Source organism: Triturus cristatus, chromosome 4_1, assembly GCF_964204655.1.
Source record: "Triturus cristatus chromosome 4_1, aTriCri1.1, whole genome shotgun sequence".
Classification (NCBI taxonomy): Eukaryota; Metazoa; Chordata; class Amphibia; order Caudata; family Salamandridae; genus Triturus; species Triturus cristatus.
Window position 1 is genome coordinate 910,918,536 of NC_140585.1, and position 24,321 is coordinate 910,942,856.

Below are 24,321 nucleotides of genomic sequence, written 5' to 3' on the forward strand. Positions count from 1 at the left end.
TGTGCACTGAGTTCAGCGAGTCAAAGGTATAGCAGAGGATAAGTTAGATAATAACTTACTCTCCATTTAGTGGTAGCTGGCATGAGCAGTTAGGCTTAACAGAGGGTAGTGTTAAGCATTTATTGTACACACTCATGCAAGGAATGATAGCACACACTCAAAGACTGAATCCAGACTAATAGGTTTGTATAAAAAGTTGTTACTTTGTTATTTTATTCTAGAACCAAGAATCACTTAGTTCAGGTTGGGTTTACAGTGTTGTGAAAGTAGCAATACCTTTCAAGAATACAGTAATGTTTTGTAAATGCAGTTATATATTTTACAGTATTAAGGATGTTTTCTATAAGTGTCAATCAAGAACAGATGTATGCTTTTGCAATGATAAAGTTAGACAGTTCAATTCAACAGATAAACTTACAATGCAATCCTATGGAGAAAAACAAAACAGTTTGCAAGTAACTACTCGACTTACTTACCCAGGCTTTGGGGGTTTAGGACAACACAGGGCAATGTTCAAGACCAGGTAGGGACTGCACTGCCAGCGACCCTGGGACTGCCGGTTTCAGAGGTCACTGGGCCCAAAGTTATCTAATGGAGCCGGAGGGTACCTTGAAGAGAAGAGGGTGGGGACGATGCAGAGGAGCCTTTTGGTGTCTGGTTTTCTTAGCTTGTTCGGGTCGCAGGCGGGGGGGCCTGCAGGCTTCGAGGGGGGCCTGGAGAGGTCAGTAAGCGATGCAGACGAGGTCAGGAACGCCGGGGAGACTTCACAGGATAGTTGAGTCACTCAAACTCGGGCTGGGGGCGTAATGTGCAGAGTGTGCAGGTGTCGCGGATTCAATTGGATGCAAAGTCCTTGGAGTTTCTTTGTTGGACAATCCGTGTTCCCTGGAGAAAAAAGGCTTTACTGAAGTCAGCTCAGGTCCCTGGAGAGGTGCTGGCTGCAGGACATGCCAGTTTCTTGAAGCAGGGTCACTGGAGGACGAGACAGGCTGGTAGGGCTGGGGCCAATTCAGTTGGTGTTCTCTTCTCCGTTGCTGCACGGCTCTTCGGTCCTCCTTCATAAATCATAATAATATGAGGAACAAGGTTCAGGGGAGCCCTTAAATACTAACATTAAGGACGTTACTAAGGTTGAGTGGTAGTAGCCAATGGCTACCGTCCCCAAGAATGATGACTACACCCTTTGGGTAGCCCCCCTCCCTTTGGAGAGAGGGGAAAATCCCTGTTCCTATTGGGCCTAATTCTCCAATTCAAGATAGAGAATTTCTAAGAGAGGGGTTCACCTCAACACCTGGTGACCCAAGGGGTGTCAACAGTACAAATTCCTGAGGTCTACAATAGTACTTGGAGAGTGTGGAAAAACCACTACTGGCTGGCTTATCAAAATGAAAGGTAAAATGTGAAACAGAACCAGTGACTAAGCCCAACAGAACTGACTTTGGGCATTTCCCTTTTCAGGACGAAATCCCTCACTCACCAAAGGTCACATGTTTCATCATTTGGGCTTCTCCTCCCAAAGGAAAAACCTAGTTCCTCTGGGGGCTACAACCCCCTCTCTGAGAGGGGGGAGCTCAGGGTTGTTTTGTATGTTGAATCGGATATTCTAAATCCACAAATGAAAAGCCAACAGTATGAGTGAGGGCGCAGCGCAAAATAAATCAAACTGTGAGGAGAGTGACATTAAAACTAGCTCAAGGACGCCCAAAAATCTTTATTGTGAGATGTTTTTCGCCAGGATTAAAAATGCAGTGCACCAGCGATCTAAATTACAAACCGCATTGGTAAAATAAGACTACTCGGTCAACATGTTTCAGCCGTGAGGTCTATAAGAAGGCTAGGCTTTCATCAGGACCTATGATGCTGCTGCGAAAGAGTGTATAAGTGATATAACACAAAAGGATACAGGGACAAGAATTGTCTTAATGTGCCCGTTTCATGAAGAACATTACCCGTTACTACTAGGTAAGTCACCACACCTCTACGTCTCACAATAAAGATTTGTTGGCGTCCTTGAGCTAGTTTTAACGTCACTCTCCTCACAGTTTGACTTCTTTTGCGCTACCCCCTCACTCATACTGTTAGCTCTTCATATGTGGATTTAGAATATCCGATTCTCAGAGAGGGGGTTGTAGCCCCCAGAGGAACTAGGTTTTTCCTTTGGGAGGAGAATCCCAAATGATGAAGCATGTCACCTTTGGTGAGTGAGTGATTTCGTCCTGAAGAGGGAAATGCCCAAAGTCAGTTCTGTTGGGCTTAGTCACCGGTTCGGTTTCAGATTTTACCTTTCATTTTGATAAACAAGCCAGTAGTGGTTTTTCCACACTTTCCAAGTGCTATTGTAGACCTCAGGATTTCGTATTGTTGATTGTTCTAATATTGGGGAATAAATCCTGTGTGGTCTTAAAACTTTCCCTAGGACCCTCCGGCTTTGAACTGTATATTGTTAGAGACCCAAGGGGTGTGCCAGGTTGCGGTGGACACCCTTACTCTGCTAACTAATTTTCCCGTATGTCCTGCTGCCAAACGTGGGGCTTGGGAAGGGGGGGGGGGGGGGGGGATATCTCCACTAGTTGGAGCAGCCCAAATCAGCACATCACAAGGTAAGAGCCTTTGAGACTCACCGTCAAGTGTTGCTGTTCCTGCCAGGGAGAGGTGTGAAGCACTTCCACCCACAGAAGGCTTTGTTCCTGACCTCCGAGAGCATAAAGGCATCCACCCCATGAGGTCAGAAACCTGTCTGGTGGTGGCTGGCGGGGACCAGTCAGCCAATACACTAGAAGTTGGTTATTTTTCATGGGGCATCTCTAAGATGCCCTGAGTGCACGTTGTAATAAATCCAACACTGGCATCAGTGTGGGTTTAATATACTGAGAGGTTTGGCACCAATTTTCAGTAAAGCTATCATGGAGCTGAGGAGTTCGTAATGATAAACTCCCAGCCCATGTACTCAAAATGACTTCACTGCACTTACGTCTGTGAATGGCACAGATACTGTAGGGGCATACTGCTCATGCAGCTATGCTCTCACCTGTGGTATGGTGCACCTTGCCTTAGGGCTGTAAAGCCTGCTAGAGGGGTGACCCAATCATGATAGGCAATATTGGGGGGCATGGCACACAGGAATGTGGGCCATGTCAACTCTTCAGTTTGGTTTGCACCAAAACACACAGCCTGCAATGGCAGTGTGTGGGTGTCAAGGTGAGGGGTCCCTGAGGGTGGCATAATACATGCTGAAGCCCTCAGAGGCTCACAAGGCCCTCTCTGCCACTGGAATCAAGCTATCCTGTTTTTTTTGCATTTGTCACCCCGAGTTTGACGGGTATGCCCAGACGTGGGTCCCATGCTCTCCATGCCACTGGAATCAAGCTATCCTGGCTGAAGAGGGGTGAAACCCCGAAACCAGTCCTAGGATGCTTGTTTCCAGTCCAGGGAGGACCTGGCTTGGCAGTTCTGGCTGGACTGTTCCCATGAGGCACAGGGTCAAGACTGATTTGCATATGGCTGGGTTCAAACTTGAAAGGCATGGGGAGTAAAAACACGATGGATTTAGGCCCAGATCTCTGTGCTGGGGTGAATGTATGACATTGTTCTGCAGTCAGTCCTTCAACTGTTGTTTTTGCATCCCACTGGTCACAAGGCCCTTGGTACCAGGGGTACCTTTTACAAAGGACTTACGTGTGGCCCAGATGTGTGCCAATTGTGAAAACAAAGGTACAGTTTTGGGAAAGAACACAGGTGCTGGGGCCTGGTTAGCAGGGTCCCAGCACAGACTCGGTCAAGTTGGCATCCGGTATCTGGCAAAAATGTTGGTGGGGAGGTGGGGTTACTGCAACAGAAACCCACTTTTCTGCATACTATGACTCACAATAACTATTGATGTGTACTAGTTGTCAACAAAGAAAAAAAGCTGCAATTCATTGAGTTCCTCTTTCAGAGTCAATACATTTGTCACTAGGAGGAATTTTATGAATGTATGGAATTCATTTCCTTTTAAACAATAGTTGGTATAATCAGGCTAAAAGGATCCATGTTAAGAAGGGAGGTCACGCTTTAAATGCTCCTTTAGACACCCATTTTTAACTAATTCTGTCTTGTCCCTCTCTTGTCCTTGGATGTATCAGGGTGTCCTATATTTTCAGTCATGTATTATTAAAGGCCATGCTCTGAACTTGATTCCCATTACCCCAATGTCGCCTCCAGGCACTGGTATCTAGAAAGCAATGCAGGCAAGGGCACTAGGCATACAAGCATAGCCTGCCTTCTGATTATCAGTACTAGTAGCTATGCCAATAGGATCCACAGGCATGGTCTGTGGGCATGCCCTGCACCTGTAAATTGAGTTAGGACACCCAACCAGATCACAACGTACCTTGCAAATAAATAACATCAGATCTGTATAGGTGCCAATAAAGTACTTTTCCAATCACAAATCTCTTCTCTCATGAACAAAGGGGAATACTCACTTTCTGTTGGATTTAGTTGGTTTTTCAACCACTTTTTCTACTTTCTCATCAGGCGAAACAGTATTGCCATCATCCTCCTCCTCATCATCATCATCATCATCACCACCACCATCATCATCATCACTGATATCACCTGAGGTGGTGCCATGTGCTTTGGATTCAAGGTTTTTTTCTTCCTGGACACCTACGAACCACAAAAACAATTGAGTTTTGCAAATGGTTGTTAATAATGGAAAGCATTCAACAGGTGTGTGTGTGTGTGTGTGTGTGTACAACTCTGCTGGTACGAGAGGCTAAGTGGACTACAGAGTGGCTTCATGGAAGTTAGGAAGTGCAAGGAGATTTAAGGACAGCTGTAACTTTACAGAACGAACTAGTCATCCACTGTGTGCCTGCTACAATAGAGACTTGGGCGTGAGGAGGAATGAGAGGCAGTTTTGGCAGGGAAAGGAGACAGCCATTGCATGAAGGTCCTGGGTAAGGTAATAATCAGCTTCACTTCAAGCCAACTGTAAGGAAGATGTAGGCATCCATGTACTAGGTCCTCACTTGTTGCGGGTGCTGCTTGAGTTGCTTTGTATTTATCTTTGGCCACCGCCCAATCCACAGCTACTGTCCGCCCTGTAAGAGATAAAAGACTGATATAAACTAACTGAAAACCTCAAGCAATTTAATGGCAACATGGACCAAAATGAGTGAACCATCCTGTAAATAGAATACTTCCAATCAGAATAAGATACACCCTACTTTGCCGTTTCTGATAGTTATACTATTTTAAATTGCATTCAATTGGCTTCCAGCCTCTTTTATAATCCCAAGCATTACTTGGATCAGTCAACACCCAAACATTTACATGCAATGTGGATTTATATTTAATCTCAGCTTTGTTTCATTTGTTGAGGAACTATCAATAATATTGTTCGCAAACCTTTGTTTACTACAAAACAATACATTTGTTTTTTGAAAATCCTTCCTGAATCTGTTGAGCAGTTCTTTGCTCAAAGCTCAGGATGAATGTAAAGTGTCAACCACTTTAAACCAATCTTTTCCTTTATACAAAATGATCAACAGTGATGTGTTAGTTTGGCTCTGCAAATTTAATCTGTGCAATAAAAATGAAAGGGCTGCAATGCGTGCAAACAATAAACACATCCAACAAGCAAATTGCAACAGACTGATAGCACACTTATCTATTGTATGGCCATGGATCAGAACTAACCCCAGTTTAGTCATCAATATTGTGGTGGAACTCCCAAAGTATTTGAGGTAACCTAGCTATAGTCACTCATTATTTAAAAAAAAAAAATTCTAGACTGCTCAACCTGCAATTACGAGGACCTGCTAATCCATAAAAACAATGCACACATCATTCGTACAGCTGTAGCATCCTACAGCGAAAACACTGACATCTCAAGATCTAGTCACCTTAACTACATGATTCTATAGCACCACTGCTTGCATTTAATGATGCACACACTTGTGTGACCCCTGTTTGTAAAGTTAGCCATAAGCAAATAAATGGGGCAGATCTAAAATAAGAATAGGATTTCAGAAAATGAGGTTTCACTGGTCAGACCACAAGCATCCGTACCATGAAAAAGATCCAGGTATGTCCTTTCCAACTCATCCTATTTTTCCCCCCAACTTTGCGTAGTAAGGCACTTTTTAGAAATCTGATGAACAGGACAGCAAAATACCCCACTGCAAGGATTAGGGAGCAAGCTAATGACAAAAAAAGCAAGAGAGACTTTGCCTTGAACTTTGGAAGGTTGGCTTACTAACCTTTAATATCCTTCATGTTCATTCCTTTCAAGGCTTTTCCTGCCTCCAGCATGTTCTTGAATTGGACAAACGCAAATCCACGCATCTTCCCATCTGTGGAAGTGGGACAAAGAGACCTGAGAAAGGACAACTTCCACTCAATTTGAAATCGATATACAGAGAAAGGAGAGTCCAAAAACACATGTGAGTAGGGAGTGATAGAGTTGTTGAGGAGCCAATCTGATGTCTGATCCCCATCAAACAAGCATAACACATTCAAAAAACCACTTCCAAACATTCAGAAACAGCCCTGAGATAGGAGACTACCGGAAATTCCACAGATACCCAACAGATAGCTCTACTTATGCTGGTTTTTCTGCATCCCAACAGACATCTTCAAATGCACTTCAATATTAACCGGCGGAATCACTAAATATAATACTACAGAGACACGTATAACAGCTCTGTCAATGCCCCTCAAGCATTCATTTATAATTTAGGACTGTGAACTCACCCCACTACAGTACATCATAGCTGTGATTTGTAGTTTTGCTGATATTGTAGTCATCCCTAATATTAAAGAATTGTGATATCTGTTAACAGGGATGTCACAGTACCTCAGTACTGCTCTACAGAATCCCTAAATAGAGAATCCCTAAATATTACACCAACTCAGCCTGTAGCTATCAATGCAATTATATTCTGCTTCACAGAACTTTCTGAAATTAGAGCAACCTACAACAAAGTTCCGTAAGAGCACCGGAATTAGAACTTTGAGCTGCAGACCTTTTAATAGTGGGATTTCAGTAGTTAATAGTGGGATTTCAGTAGACTGACTGCAACTCTAAGAATCATGCAAAATTTGTTTCTAGAGAAAGCAAATGACACCATTCACGTGTTACCTTGTTTCTTGGGGATGTTGACTTCCAGCACAGCTCCAAACTTGGCAAAAGTCCCCTTAAGGTCTTCTTCAGAGCACTAAGGAAGAAAAAACACATGGAGAGAACAGATCTTCCTTGGGGAGAGGAAGGACACTGTGTAAAGCACTTTTAAGTTGAGGTCTATAGCGCCATGTACTGGTTGCTTATTTGGCAACGACCCGATAAGTAAGTAAGGAAAATATTTATAAAGCGCTCGAATGCCGAGGCGTTTTGGCACTAAGGAAATGAGAGGTGAGCTGCTCAGTTCAGTCAAACTTAATTGAAGGGAAACAGCCAGGTTTTGATCATTTTCCTGAAGCGCAACCTATTTGGCTGCAGTTTAATAGTGGCCGGCAGCTTATTCCACAGTTTAGCAGCACAGTGGGATAGACTCCTTCCTCCTCATCTTGCTTTATGAATTTGAGGAATCTAAAACAAACCAGTGTTAGTAGATCTAAGATTCCGTGTGGGCGAATACCAGAGAAACAGTTTCTGTATATCCAGGGAGCCCCCTCCATACAGTGCCTTGTGAATCAGACAGAGTGCCTTGAATTCCACCTCATTGTTGAGTTGGAAGCCAATGAAGTAGCCTGATACTAGCGGAAGTGGAATGACCTTTAGGAATGTTAAGTAGTAGTCGCGCAGCGGCGTTTTGTAGAGATTGTAATTTGGCCATCTGTGCCTTGTCAATGCCCAAGAATAATGCACTGCAATAGTCCATCTTGGAGAGGATGAGAGCTACTACAACTGTTTTCCTGAGTTCCTGTGGAATGAAAGGCATGATCTTACTTAAGGTCTTTAGTAAGAAAAAACAGGAGGACATCAGGTGATTAATCTGACCTGTGAAGTTTAGCTGATTGTCAAAAATTACTCCCCGGTTCCTTGCCTTAGGTGTCAGAGATGGACACTCGCCTGCCTCTGTTGGCCACCATGCTCGGTTCCACAGGGTTTTGCCCTTACCGAACTCCACAACCTCCGTTTTATCCAGCTCATGATGTCAGTCAGGCATTTATGGAAGCGGATAGCGGTGACCTCCGTTTTTTTTTATACAGATATGACCGAGTGTCATTAGGGTATGAGTCCAGAGTGAAACCATGTTCTCTGATAAGTCTGGTCAGCGGGGTGACATAGATGTTAAATAGGGTCGGTGATCGGGACGAGCAAGAAAGATGGAAAATGTCCGATTTGACATTATCCCAATGTATCCTCTGCTCTCTAGACGCTAGAAAGGAGGAGAGGAGGGTCAGAGCCACATCTTTAATCCCCACGGCCTCCAGCCGCTGCACTAAGAGCGCATGATTCACTGCTGATAGGTCTAGTAGGATAAGGACGGCTCTGCCCCCCCCCCCACTGCCCCCATCCATCTGCCTGCGAATCTCCTCTGTGGCCATTATCAGTGCACACTGGGTAGAATGACGTGGTCTAAAGCCATGTTAGCTGGAATCTAAAAGATTATTGGAATCAAGTTATTGGATTAGCTCACTATTTAGTGATTTTTCAAGGATTTTAGCTGCTATTGGCCGGTAGTCTTTAACCTCAGTCGGATCCAGAGTGTTTTTTTTAGAAACCGCCTGATACATGCCTTCATCCAGTACAGAGGAATAATCCCTGACTTGATTACTTCATTTAGAAGTGGAACTAAATGGGCGCTAATCTTTTCTGAGACCAGATGTAGGGTGGCAGGGGGACACGGATCATTAGGAGATCCCGACTTAGTTAGTAGTAGGAGATTGTTCACTTTCTCCGGGGTGAGGGCCAAGAAGCTGCTTAGTTTACCCTGAATGGAGTTCTCCTAGATGGTCACAATATGGGCTTTAGTGGCGTAGGGAGCAGTGTTAAGGAGGTCATTGTAAATTGATTGCACCTTCGTTTGAAAGAAGTTGGCCATCTTGTTATAAAAGATTTGATCAGGTCTGAACTGATTAGCCTGCTGACGCTTGGCTAGGGCAAAAACTGTTTTAAAAAGCTCCTTAGAGGAGTTCTTAGTTGTGTAATAATCCGTCTTAGCTTTTTTGATAGCCTCCTTATATTCCTCAAGGACTAGGTTATATGCCATTCTACGTTCCTTACTATAGTCGGCCCTCCATAGTCGTTCGACTCTTCTACATTTGGACTTAATGTTTTTAAGGTCTGGGTCTGGGTTCTTCTGGTTTTCAGTTTGTTCTGGGGCCACCTGATCGACTGCTGATCTAATCCATTCATCAAATTGATGCCACATTGTTATCTGCGGCCTGTGAGGGAGGGCATTTGTCAAGAGACTCTTCTAACTCTTTCTTCTGTATTTTATGCAGAAGTCGGTATTTACAAGAAGTGGTCTGTTAAAGTAATGGGTGTTGGACTGCGTTATTTTGATTTTAAAATGTACAGCCTTGTGATCGGTCCAGGGTAGTGGTAAAATTTGACTAGAGTGATATCGGAATTGTTGGTAAAGATGCCATCCAGAGTGTGACCAGCCGAATGAGTAGCTTCCGAGACAACTTGGGTTAGACCATACGCTGCCAGGTTGTCAAGTAGCCTCGCAGTGTCTGGGTTATTATTGGATTCAAGGTGAAAGTTGAAATCACTCAGAATGGTAACCGTGGAGTATTCGAAACAGGAGTCAAGAAGGGTCTGTACAGGTAGGGTAAAGACTGCTCTAGGCCCAGGTGGTTGATATAAGAGTAAGCCAGGGAAGGTCTGGATGTTATTTAGAATAATAGAAAAGTCACTCGCTTGCTTTAGCTACTTCACAACAAACCTGTCCATTAGCTCTTCATAAATACGAACAATCCAAGAAAGGGCTCTAAAGCTCTCTCACCATGCACGGAGGACAGTTAGACCTTGACCTCTGGGGCTGAGATTGGACTGTTCCTAAATTACAACAGGTGGATCACTAAAGGTGACTGCCTACAGGACATGGTGAGAGTGCAATACTTACCTTAAAGCTGAGGTTCCGGATAATGAGCCGGGCCTTCTTATCGGCAGTCTTTACTACTGGAGCTTTGACCACTTTCACCACTGCCTCCTGAGTTTCTAAAAAAGGAGATGTAAGAAGGGAACAAATAACGCTACAAAGTTTCTAATGCCAAGGGGCAAAAAATAAGGTAAAACACTCACAATTAGCATTCAGCTGTTAACATAATTGTTTTAAAGAATAATTATGCAAAGGACATAAAGCAATACCATAATCATGTAACTATAAATATTTTAAACAGAATCTATTAAACAATGATGTGTTCCTTTGCATTAGATTTGATAACGTACAAATTACTTATGTAAATGAGCCTTACTTAATATTTACAATGCAGACATGAATTAATGGGAATTGTAGGACTTGTTGAAGGATTTAAAGGGTGAGGGCAATGCTATTGTATGAACCTTTGAAGCAATGATGAGGGACATTCTTGTCAGCTGACTGGAAGTTTCACACAGAATAAAAAATATACTATCACAACACACATTACATCTCAGGCGTATGGAGTATAGTCTTAAAATGGGTCTAGCAAAATGAAATTATGCGGTTAGCTCTGAAACAGACTGACCAAAAATATACAGGCATTAAAATAGGGCATTTGCCTAAGACAAATGCAACAGCTCAAAAATTTGCATTCTGGAAGAAAAGGGAACTCTCTTTGCATCCATTGATAACTAACTCGGTAGAGACTCATTGGATAACCATTACAATTCCCAATGGTGGTTCATCAACATTAAGTTCAGACAGGGTTGACCTTCATAATATGAAGATAGGGTTACACAAATGCAGCCTGTTTTAGACTTTGGAGTGCACTTACTTTAGGATTCAAAATAAACATGTAATCACTTCCTAATTCAGAAAAAGCTAAAAACAGACTAGTATGTGTTAGACATCCTCTAAAAGGAACAGATCATACCTCTCAGGTAGACCATTACATCCTAAAGTGCTCTATCAGGTGATCGCACTAAAATATAGCATGGTGAGAACAGAAGGGAGAATGTTTACACAATCATAAGAAAATGTCATAAAGCATTGATAGTTACAAGACTACACTTCGTTTTTTGACTTTTGGCAGAAAGTAGTCTGCTTATCACATAAAACAAAAAAAAGCAATAATTATGTAGCTCTCAGAGCAGAGGAAATCTCTTAACCATAGGGCAAAATAGTCATAGCCAAGATTTCTTAAGCATACAGCCAAAAAAACACATAGCCAAGATTGTATAGGTTACTCTTAGTTTTCCTTCATTAATTAAGCAAAGCAAGCTGGATCAATGCAATCTTAATTCAAATTGCGGCTGCGAGTCCCGTATTAAAATATCCTAGACTACATGCAAGTGTGTATGTATAGAAGTATGGGTTATATGTGCAGTGTGTTCTAAGTATAATGTAAGCCTAGCCAAAAGGCAGCAATGTGCTGTACAAGCACAAAAGCAAAAAATTCAAACACAGGAAGGGAATCTAGATTCTGAGTGGAGGCAGACTGTTACTTTGCCATGAAGTATTCTTGGTAAAGAGGTGCATCTTGAGCTTTACCTTTATTTTTGGCACTTCATCTCTAGTATGATGTGTCCTTGCTGCTGGTAAGCCAAAATCCACCAGAGGTTTGAGCTTGTCAGCTAGATAGGTGGGAGTGCCGATCATGATGGCTTTGTTTGCAGCTGGTTTTGAAGATGGCACGGGCTGGCAATAGTGAGCCTTTGGCGATCCATCAGGATGGGGATGTGGTCATATTTCTTCAAGTTCTTTATGAGATCTGCTGCTTAGCGTCAGATGCCATTATAAGGAAGCCAATATGTGGCTCGAGTTCTTATTCACTTGCTTGATGGAATGGTTTTACTTTTTTCAGTAGAGAGAGCGTGCAACAAACTGCCTTAGTTTCTTGGCAATGTGATCCTTGCATTTGAAGTTGGTGTCCAGAGTACATTTGAGTGACTGGACAATGGGCGAAAGTGGAGGCTCAAACTGTGGAGCCCACTGGACAATAGTTATTGCTTGCTGTTCTTGGTGAATAGAGGGAGTTGGATGAGCAGCCGCAGCAGGAAGTGTTTGAGGTACTGCATGCCGGAAGCGGAGGAAACTTTCGAGGGGGGGGGGGGGGAGGAAGTCTTGCATCATCATTATCATATTGGCAAACTGCGAAGCCACTGTTGGATGAGCTGTGTCTTCAGGTAATGTGTGAAAATGACTGGGGATCAAATGGAACATTGGCCAACTCCACACTTCATCCATATCTTCCCAAACGTGGATTTACTAGACAAGTAAAAAGAGAGCCAGGAAGGTCATTGCCAGTGAATACCCTTCAAGACATCAGCATATGGATGGGGGTAGAAAGATCAGCAGTGCCCAAGGAAGCTGAGAGGTCCAGCAATATCAGGAGATTTGTCCTTTCTTTGTTTAGGCAAAATGACGAGCAACTGAGCAGTTGATTATTAAGATCAAGTTCATGTACTTTTCTGAAAATACCCAGAAATTTTTATAATAGATATTTCTCCATCTTCTTCTGGAATAATGAAATCACTTCCATAATGAGGTAAGCATCACTGCATTTCATCTTTTCAGGAAACAACTAAAAACTTAGATAATTAACAATGAGGACATTCTCCCTTTTAGACAACAAAGTGCACCACCAGTTAGAACTCTTCCCCACCTTTCAGCTGCCTTTCCGACTATCACTATGAAACCCACTGAGTAATAGTGTGACCTACAAAAAGAAAAACAAGAATTTCAACCTCTTAATGTCTTACAACGGTAAGAAAGCCTTACCGGCCTTTTGCATCCAAAGTTGAATTTATCCACGTACCTTTCTTCTTTTCCTTGGTGCGTATTTTTTTCTTGGCCACAGTGACATGGATTCGGTTCCCATCGTATGCCTGAACTGCTTTCAAGGCACGCTGGGCATCGTCCAACATGGAGAACGTCACATACCCAAATCCACGACATGTCTCACTACCTTTGGTTGGTACAGTGGAATAAACAAGTAAGTAAATAGTGGCCCAGAAACTTCTAAAATAATATACATTTCAAGGTGAGCATCTAACATACAGTCGTGGATCAGGTGCAAGAACAGAAAAAAAAATCATATAAAATGTGAGAAAGTGCCTCTTTTTGTAGTGTCATGCCTATTTTTAGTAGACTGATGTGCTGCTAGTTTTTTTAACTCTGTGCACGGAGGTACTGCTGCTCTGTCCCCAGAATGTGCTTTGACCTCTAAATCATGGTAACATTGGCTGATCCCCATTTTGCATAATTACCTTTCCAGTAATACCATAGTATGTGATGTAAGAAAATATCCTAATAACACCCCTCCTTAAATCTGTTCTCTAAAAGAAAAAAAACATTAGCAATGCAATAGGTCTCGCATTTGTAAGAGTTCAAGCTATTGGTATTGTAAATGACAATGCCTTTTATTTATCTTTTATAAAAACTAACACATAAATAAAAAGCATTGTCATATACAATGCCAGTAGTTGAAACCCTTGCAAATGCGAGACGTATTGCATTGCAAATACTTGCAATTAATGGGGCATGCACTACAGATGCTTGATGTACACCTAAAAAAAGAGTGAATACTTTATACAGTAAGCTGGCTCGCTTCATTTCTCCACTAGATGGCAATGTTCGCTCTAGGTAAAGACAGAACTTTTTAGGTCACGCTGAGTCAGCGCATGCGCTGCTCTGTGAGACATTTTGTAGGTGTGTTTTAAAAGTGCTGCTACCCCACGCTTTGGCTGGCCTAGCGCTTGCGTTCACGCGAGCGTGCACGCGCGCAGCCGCCATCTGTCTTTCACGGGTCATTATAATCGCGGCACCCGCGCTTCACTTTTAATGTGCCACGATTATAGCAAAATTAAAGAAATAGATCTTTTGCTATAATCGAGGCACCCGCACTTTACTTTTAACATTAAAAGTGAAGCGTGGGTGCCGCGATTATAGCAAAAGTAAAGAAATAGCAAAAGTAAAGAAATAGATGTTTTTTTCTATTTCTTTACTTTTGCTATAATCGCGGCACCCACGCTTCACTTTTAATGTTAAAAGTGAAGCGCGGGTGACGCGATTATAGCAAAAGTAAAGAAAGATGTTTTTTTCTATTTCTTTACTTTTGCTATAATCGCGGCACCCGCGCTTTACGTGCCATGATTTTATGACTTCTGTCATGACAAAAATGTTATGATAATGGCTGAATGACTGCTAGGTAGTCTTGTTAAACGTTGTTTCAGGGATGTTGGTTGCACTAAGCGCGCGCACCCTTCTCTTTAATTCAAGGGTCGGGCTGTGACTTTTATATTAAGTCCCCCCCGCCCCCCTTGGTGGGGCCATATGAAGGTCTGAATTTTATGAGTGAATACTCCAAAGAAGCCATTCAAATACTGTGATTTTTCACATACACTGGACCAGTGGCTGCTGGTGACATTTGAAAGTGGTAGGGCGTAAATACTGCACTGTGGCGAGCAAGCGTAGCGAGCGAGCCTGAACAACCTACACGTCTTCCCCAATGTCTGAGGTCTCACTTTTACCTAACCCTGAATCACAACCTAAAAATTACTGTTTCAAAATTTCTAGTTAAGAGCATGAGAAACAAACTTTAAACAACAGAGCGGTAATATCCTCGTGCAAAAACTACAACTAAGTGTAAAATTATCCATGCAACTAAACATCTTATTGCCCAAATAACCTCTCTGTAAAACTTCCCAGTAAACTTCCATCAGTAAATAATGCACGAAATTGTTTAAAATACCATAACATACCATCGCAAATCATAACCATCAAGCATGGCTAAATCACCAACACTGGCCTGCCAAGGAGTAGAATGTTAACCTTCTCAAACTGATTAAGCGCTTCGTCTGTGGTAGTAAGCACTATAAATACCTATAGCACACAAGGTGTAGGGAATCATGTAAACAAACAACTAGGGATTACTGAGCGTAATTAGTACTATTTTTGTTTTTACTGACACATATGCTCTGTGCAGGCATACAGTACTGGTGCAAAACTAAGACTATTGTTTGCAGGTGTTGGTGCAACACCTATACTCTCCTTTGCACTTTTTTTGAGGCACACGCATGCTCCTCTTGAGCATGTCATGTCACACACATGCTCTCATTAGCACTTGTTGCTGCCACACTCATGCCCCCATTTTTATTTATTGGTGCAACGCTCCTGCCCTCATTTTCACACGGCGGTGACAGACTTGTGCTTCATTCACACTTGTCGATATTCACATTTCAATTTCGTGTGCACTTGTTTGATTCACACTAATTCTCGCATGTCCACACTTACTCTTTACACGATGTATTAAGAGACAAATTAATAAAGCAATAATAAAAGCTCTGGACACAGCAGCGCTGATTGGAAAGACCTGTATTGCAAATTCACTTTTGAAAACCATAGCTTCTAAGACTCTCTATCAGTAGTTCTAGTCCACAAAGAACCAATAATAATTTTATGGACTTCAGGGAAAGTGAAACTCGGTTGAGGGGAATACAAAGAGTCCCAGGTATAGCTACTGTAAGAACTACGTCAAAGAGACCAGAGTGCCGTGATTTAATGGTATAAACAACACCAGATAAAACTAACAATACAAAGATTGGCAATGACTGGCCAGCGTTCTGTCTGTTGTAAGAATAAAAGATGACGCTTGCCTCATGGCGCTTGAGAGGCCAAGCAAGGGAGGGGCAGAAGGTGTGCCAGAGAGGTGCCGGCTGGGCACCCTGTGATTGTCAGGTGAAGGTAATGAAACAGTTACATGCGCGGTATTAAGAGGAGACAAGACGCAATTAGCCGAGAAATTACTCTGATCTCGGTGACATTTCCCCCAAACCATCACACAATACGAAGGTTCGTAATGTAAATTGCATAAACGGTCAGTGGCGGCTGGAGACATTCGCGGGGGGGTGTCGGGTGGGGTAGTGTCGCGCGTGGGTGCGGGAGAGTTTTAAAATAAAATAAAAATCCATTCCTACCTGACCAGGCAGGTCCGCGCCGCCTCGCCGGATCCGTTGGCGCCTACCTACTCTCAGGAACACTGCTGGCAAGTGGGTGGCAACCCCTCTCAGCCAATCCTGGCGCTGCATGCCTCTGGTGACGTCTGACTGACAATGCATGTCAGTCAACATGACGCCGTACCGCCCACCCCCTTCAGACTCTCAAGGGGGTGGGCGGTCCGACGTCATGCTGACTGACATGATTGTCAGTTCTCCCTCGCATCTCTGAACTTAAGTAAACTGAGAGTTTACTTAAGTTCAGAGACGCCGAGGGAGCAGCTGCGGGCGGGGGGGCAACGCCCCAATGGACGCACGGCGCCTGCACTGGACGCCAGATCTTCATGTTGAAAAACAAACTGTTTCAGTATTGCAAAGAAGAAAACGTATGTACATTTTTATATGCAGAGGCCAAAATTGCCTGCATAGTTCTAATGTGATTGCGTAGCGCCCATCTTTTCAAGATTATTTACATTTATCCGCTTTATTTGCATTTCCTATGTGGCATTTCAATTGCTTGATTTGTCTTAAAATAGTCCATCTGCAAAGTTTTTTTAGTTTTTTTAATTGTTAATAAAAATACCTCCTCATCATCGGTAAACTTGTTTCAGTCTTGAGGATCAGCCACTTATTAAAACTTTTTCTCCATTCTAGAATGAGTTATACCAGTTGCTTTTTGTGTAACCCAGTCCTATTCTTCAGTGATTGTTTTCTCCTTTTCCCCAGATTTGATATAGACTAGCCAGTTCCCTGCCTAGAATCAGATCTCCATTTTGGAGTTACCGGACGCATTTTTGGTGAAACATATTTTTGTGGGCTAAAACTTGAAAATGTTAAGTTTCTAGCACACAACATCCAAAAGCAAAGAATACCGAAATCTGAGAGTTTAATGCAGATCCCTTCAAGCGTTTCATGCTTGCTCCATAATGTGACTTTTAGTATAACACCTTGTGGGAAAGTGCACACTCCACAAAAATAGTTTTTTATAACTATATAACTGCAAATCAACGCAGTGCTAGAATACCCATGTATTGCAAGGTTGGATTTTGCCAACATACATTAGTACAAACTCTTGTTGGAAATTGTGGGACCATCTCTAAGTGTGTAGAGTGGCGGGAGACATTGTTCAAAATTGGATGGTCCTTCTCAATCAATATCAAAATGGATGGAGATTGAAGCTGTGTTACTGCCCTGTGCGATGATTTAATGGAAGAGGAATAGTTGAAGATATAGTACAAACAGGCATTGGCATAGCCAATAGGTCTCGCCTTTGGGACCTTATAAGTGTTTAGTTATCCAGCACAATATCCTTGGTGCAACTGCTGGAGCGGGTAGTACAAAATGTTGTATACCCCCCATTTTGCATGTTTATATTAATCCGAATAATTAATTAATTGTAATATTATTAATCTGTTTGAAGTGAAACTCACCAACTATATTAACAAGAGAAATACACGTGGGAATTGCACTTTGCATGGCTATATTAATTGTGAACTAGTGTACGCATATTAATAGTAGAAATTTAGAATATTATATGTTATATGTTGCTTTAAGTGATGGATTGGTGATTTGTGCTTTATTTAGTAAGTATAAACCGCTCTGAGTGTTGCTTCTGCTAAATAAATACACACACATATGGGTATTAGTAAGGGGATAACATTTTATTAGTCATTCCCATCTTTTAATTACGTTTTTGTGTTTCTTTTGCTTAAGTTGACCATTTCGGCCTATACAATATGGCTGAACGAGACGTTAAACGTGACTGCCTTGACAACACGAGGCTCTGGGTGAAGTGCGCATGCGTCACCGCCAGCAACAGTGGCCTGGAACTGACCCCGGGTGAACATGTACCCTCCAAGGTCATTCCGGGAACCCGTCCAAGACTAAGAGACAATGCTCAATTTAGAAGCCGGAACAAGCAAGTTTGATGACTTCATCTTCGACACCCTGAGCACGGCTCATCGCCAGTCGAAATTGACCAATAAGAACTCTCTAAACCCAATCTTGATACAATTTTGTTAGTATTTTCATTATAAAAGTAGGTAGGGAATTAGGGTAGGAACGCTCGCTCTATCTTGACGCTATGACCGGCTCGCTCTTCTTTGACGAACTTGATTTCCTGACGTTATGCTGACGGAGAGGACAGTGACACTGATGGACAGCTGTTATCCTGAATCTAAGAGAGACTGAATTGCGGCCTAAACTTTGCAGAAAATTTCTCTTTGACTGATTGACTTAGAGGACGACGTTAGCCAGAATAGGTAAATATGATGCTCTGAAATGCTGATGATTATTTTAACATTTCCTTCAATTAAAGTATAATTGATTAATTGACAAATGTGTTGTGTCGATTATTGAAGAAGAAGATTAAGAGAAAAGTAATAAAGCAAAGGTAGACGAGTAAATCATCAAGTACCAACTCAACTAAATGATCTATCTCCGTATGGGAGGTATAGCTTAGGTTTAATGTCAATGTGTTAAAGGTGAGGTAAAGGTATTCCTCTCATGTCAGCGTTGTGAAACTTATTTTCCCTCAGAAAACAGGTCAACCAAGTGCAAGTATATTGGTGTTATGGGCCCCACCAATGAATGTATGTGAGTAAATTGAATGACGAGGTAGTTGGTCTGTGCCGAAGGGGGAATTTGGCGTTCTGCGCTGCAGCACAACAACATCAACTGCTGCATGGCTAAACACTCATAAGGTCCCAAAGGCGAGACCTATTGGCTATGCCAATGCATGTTCACAGAGGGGCCATGTGTACCAAGCCAGCCCATAGTTATTAGTCTTTTTGCTAACTGTGAGAAAATGGGTTGTCTTATATGGTGTGGATGCGTGACCTCACAGTGTAATACTCTTACCAACCCCTTTAGGCCCAGTTGGCTTAGTTTTTTAAACTCTCTAGCTCAACCTTGGGTAGCTGTGACTGAGCAGCTAGGCTTACATAAAGGTACAAGTGTGAAGCATTTAACCCCTTCCCTGCTCATGACGGAACCGTTCCGTCATGAGCCACGGTTGCCGTGTGCTCATGACGGAACGGTTCCGTCATGGCAATCCTGTCGGCGGCCGCTCCGCCTGCGCGGCGCTGTTTCCCCGCCTGTGCGGGGCGACAACGCAAATGGGCGGAGTCATGACGGAACCGTTCCGTCATGAGCACAGCTCAACTGTGGCTCATGACGGAGCGGCTCCGTCATGAGCACAGGCCCGCCGCGCTGCCCCCCCGCACCCCCCCGCGCCGCGGCGGAATTCCCGCCGCGGCGAAGGGGTTAAACTGCACCAAAATTGAAGAGAAATATACGAGATACTCAAGAAATCCAACACCAGTTTATAAAAATACTGGTTTTTTAGATACTTCAATGAAAAAAAATCCACTAAAGGGTTCCGAAAATATAGATTTTACAAGGTACAGTAAATATATACACTTTTTAACTCAACCGTGAACAAGCATTGGCAAATTCAACAAATTTGATACTTGAAAACGTTTTGAGCAAAAACGTTTGTCTAGTTCAAAGGGTATTAAACCATAGTGAAAAAAGGAAAGATAAAACAAAAATGAAAAAGACACAAATGGCAAATTACTACAATAATTTTAAATAAAATAAAAGACTAGCAATACCAATGCAATAGTTGTTGCACCAAACTAAGTAAACAACCCAAAATTTGAGAGTATAAAAACACTAGTGCTAGAGGAAAGGAAAACATCCTTATCAAAAATGGTCTGAAAGGGAATAATGTCAGTGACATTTTTTGTAGAAAGTCAAGTGCCGCATGTGTATCTCAATAGCTAAAGTTTATATGAGGGTGAAGCATCTAGAACCACAAATACTTATTAATAGCACAACGAGAAGGGACGAATCATGCTGCCAAGCCGTGATTATAACAGTTTCAGTGGATAATGCTTCCAAAAAACTTTTAAAAAAGGGGCGCAACATTTTTGCTTATCAACATGAGAATCCTTTTGCTCGAACACATTTTGCACAGTGATAAACAAAGAGGAACAGAGGGTAGATTCTCCTGGGTCTATAAAAAAGTATAGTAACCTCTAAATACAGTTCATGATATGCATTAAATGTATGGCACACAAGTGATGAAATGTGCCTTTTGTGGTCATACCTCCATTGGGCAGTTTTTAAATGTATGTCTGTGATTCATGTAGATAATAGGATAAAAATTAACTTCACTCTCTAAAAAAACAAAACGGATTAAACTAAAACATATCTTTATTTAAATATAACCAAGCAAGGATGAAATAATGAGCCTTAACCACAAAATTAAGCACATGTGAGGGACTTGTGCAGACAAGCGCCAATGGAATTGAGTAAGGTGGCGACAAAAGTAATATTGTAGCCATCCGTAATTCATTAAAAAAAAAAAAGATGGCGCACGATGTGCTCTCTAAATTCTGTCATTCCCTTGATAAGAACTGTAAATTATTAAACTAGCTGGGGAAGTGGTCTCGTAGGAGACGTTCATACTCCTTCCTCATTCTCATGTGATCAGATGTCATCAGTTAAGTCGAAATACTGCTTTCCCAAGCTGTTACATAGTGACAATATAACTAATATTGTCTAAAAACTCATCGATCAATATTTCTAGGTCATTACTTAGGCAGGACAAGCCATGTGGTCCTAACTTAAATAATAAATGCTTTGGTGCTATTGACACAGGCATACCCAATAGAAGAGGTGGGTATCGTTAACAACGTTTATGTGAAAGAGTTTCTGGATTTTCAAACTTCAAGTGTTTATGCTAGGTTTCAATAAGGAAGAAGAACTACATTACATACTATGATGGTGAACTGTCTTTCCTTTGTTATGTTTGTAACTAAGAAACAAGATTTACATGATATGAATAAGTTGCCCTTCTACAAATAATGACAGATCAACATCCGACCATGAGACATTCAGATTGCTAATTCAGTATAAATCATTACCGTCAACATACGCATGCATATTTTGTTAGCCTGTGAATAATAATGTACTCCACCAACATCATTTACAGAATATGCACCTCAGCACTGAAAGGGGGGCATTACATTGAAGATCATTCACCATAGATTGATTGAATGTCTTGTCTTTTCATTTTTGGCAGTACTAACTGTGACAGTTTTCGTTTTAGATTACCCTTTTAAAAAGAATACAGGGAATATATTTATGAGGAATCGCATCACATAAATATGCTATCGCAATAACATATGAGAATAGAATGACATATATTTTTCCGACATTAAGAAACAACAGGCTTCTGTTTGGTCACCAATCATACACTATCAACATAATAATTGTGTCGTAATTTCAATGAGTAGACACAGCGTTGCGTTCCCATTTCACTTAGGTTTGGTAACTGCACAAGCAAACCAGGGTAATGGAAACAGGAAGAGGATTTATTATATTATATTATATAGTTCGAATGCAGCCTAGCTGCTTTATGAATATGTGATGGGTGCATGTGACCCTCGTGCAGTAGTAGCGGCTGCTACTGGACTTGGGTGGTGAGCCGAAAAAAACGTTTAAAAAAACACTCACCTGTGACGTCTGGCCGGTCGTCGCCTCTCCTCCGTCCTCTTCTTCCTGCTCTGGTCCTGCAGCAGGATGCAGGAAGCACCCGGCTCCCGATAGCCTATCACAACACTGCAATATGGCATTGTGATTTGTCTCAGAGCCGTGGATCGGAGCTCAGCCACGGAATGGGGGCCTGGGCATGTTCTCATGCGGGCTGTAATGCAGCCTGCATGGAGAATATGGGAATTATGCACGACTGTGTTGGGCGGACCGAGAGGGCTGACCAAACAGCCTTGCTCCTCTGTCTCTCACGTGGTTATAAAAATGGCTGTGTCCCACTAATGTGGTGTTTACAGAACATCTCCCCCCTTTTCAGCTAAATGTGCTACTTGGCCATCGTACCGGTAAGAAGCTATTTAGTATGTGTTTCATTTGTAGCTTGGCACAAACCAATATAGCGTTTGTGTGGTCGCAGAAGAATATTGTACGGGCGTTGGTTGTTAAGTTTAGTCTAAACAAGTTTGCGGGGAAATGAGGTGAAACATGCCGGTGTTGGTCCACATTTAAACTGATGGTTTTTGCAGTTGTGTGGCTGCTTGAGATGCATCAGACAAGTGTTTTTGTAACAATTTGTTTTTAGACTATATTATTTATATCTTCACTACATAATAGCTTGAGAAAGCAGTATTTTGGCTTAACTGATAACATTTGATCACATGAGAATGAGTAAAGAGCATGAATTCTTTGCTACGAGGCCACTTTCTCATCTGATTTAATAATTTACAGTCCTTATCACCAGAATGACAGAGAGCACATTGTGCACAGTCTTATTTTTATGAATAACCGGTGGCTACGACATTACTTTTGTCGTCCCCTTACTCGATCCCATTCGCGCTTGTCTGCAAGAGTCCTTCACCTGTGCTTAATGTTGTGGTCAGTGCTCATTATTTAATCCTTGCTTAGTTGCAATTCAATCAAGATATGCTTTAGTTCCATCCGTTTTGTGTTTTTTAGTGAGCGAAGTTCATTTTTATCCTGTTATTTACATGAATCAAAGACATACATTTAAAACTGACCAATGTAAGTATGACCACAGAAGGTACATTTCATCACTTCTGTGATACATTTAATGCGTATTGCATTTAATGAACTGTATTTAAAGGATGCTATCCTTCTTTTTATAGACCAAGGAGAATCTACCCTCTGTTCCTCTTTGTTTATCATTGTGCAAAATGTGTTTGGGAAAAAGGATTTTCATACTGGTATGCAAAAATGTTGAGGCTCTTTATTTAAAGTTTTTGATAACTCATTTTGGAAGCATTATCCACTTGAAATGAGTTATAATTACTTGGCAGCATGATTAGTCCTTTCCCCTTGTGCAATTAAAAAATATTCTTAGTTCTAGATGTTTTACCCTCATACAAACTTTAGCTATTGGAATTCTAATGTGACCCTTCACTTTATTCTGACATTATTCTCTTTTAGACACTTATTCTTAAAAATGTCTTCCTTTCCACTAGCCACTGGTGTTTTTATACTCTTAAACATGGAGTCGTTTACTTAGCTTGGTGCAACAATTATTGCATGGGTAGTGCTACTCCTTTATTTTATGTAAATGAATCTTAGTAATTTGCCATTTGTCTTTTGTTTCATTTTTCTATTATCTTTCCTTTTTAGGTCTCGCCTACGCAATGCGCATGCACTGCATAGGAAAAGACCTTTAGCTATCGATTCAGTTTTGCGCCCAAAAACGTGCACGAGTTGCATTGCTTTGAATGGCAACGCGTGCACGTTTGGAGATTCCCTTGCGGGAGCGAGCTTTGGCGACACTTGTTTGTAATTAGCTTGCAAACATATGGTGCCCCTGCTTGCACCCGCAAGGGAAACAGGCGCAGGCCCCCTCCGCTCTCCCCTCCCCCTCATCGTTAGCGCGAGGCGCGTGTGCACTTGTTTTTACAGCGCCAGCTCCTATTGAAGAGAGTTGATAAACTGGTACTTTCATAAAAGTGGAAGTGTATAAATGTCCTTTCATTTACGTTTAATAACAAACCTACGACATAAGGTCCCATTCACATACCGCACAAGCGTCCCCCACTCTAGTCGTGCCGTTCTTTCAACGAAAATAAAAATTTTAAAAAGACTCATGGTCGCTAACGAGGCCTGGAGATTAATCCATGTCTAAAACGTTCAAAGCCACATATCATGTGTCGTCTGGGAAAAAGAACTCTGAACGGCCTTCCCACCATCAGCCCCCTCCCCAATCTACGTCATACCTACGTTCGTCATCCGTCTGTCAACGTCACTATATTTCTGAGAGGGAAAGAAGAAGCCTCCGCAACTGAGCACGAGCAACTTTCCTCTGAAAGTAAGTGACGTTCCGTCTTACGTAGTCACCTTCCCGAGTCCGCGGGAATGTTTAAACCCTAATGTACACGTGTTTTCTTTCAGTCAGCAAAAACAGTGAAAGTAAAGTCACTGCAAGGTACAGCTAACAAAACAGGCAAACATGCTCCACACAATGTAAATAAACAACAACCTGCATGCAGCCAGTCGCCCATTAATCCACAAACACCACAACCTGTCCCCGGCATACACAAAATACACTAGTTTGCCCTACTAACTACACAACAGCACGTTGTACATAAGAAAAGGGTCTCCTTGGAACACAGTGCAAGCTGCAGATGCCATATGCACTCGTCCACACACTACATTTCCGTTGCAATCCCTTCTAAAGCATGCTTCCCCTC

At 42.1% G+C, this 24,321-nt stretch overlaps 1 protein-coding gene across 2 annotated transcripts in view; it reads right to left on the reverse strand.

Annotated features, from left to right (window-relative positions):
- RBM28 (RNA binding motif protein 28) overlaps positions 1-24,321 on the reverse strand; it is an 88,153-nt gene that overhangs the window by 58,101 nt on the left and 5,731 nt on the right. Inside the window, exons 2-7 of one of the 2 annotated variants that reach the window (XM_085653691.1) lie at positions 12,898-13,043; positions 10,062-10,156; positions 7,127-7,202; positions 6,246-6,338; positions 5,013-5,084; positions 4,464-4,647 (exon numbers count right to left, since the gene is read on the reverse strand). In XM_085653691.1, coding sequence (XP_085509817.1) covers positions 4,464-4,647; positions 5,013-5,084; positions 6,246-6,338; positions 7,127-7,202; positions 10,062-10,156; positions 12,898-13,043 — 666 coding nt within the window. Of the gene's footprint in view, positions 1-4,463; positions 4,648-5,012; positions 5,085-6,245; positions 6,339-7,126; positions 7,203-10,061; positions 10,157-12,897; positions 13,048-24,321 lie in introns of both variants that reach the window. The other variant, XM_085653690.1, reaches the window with a different exon arrangement.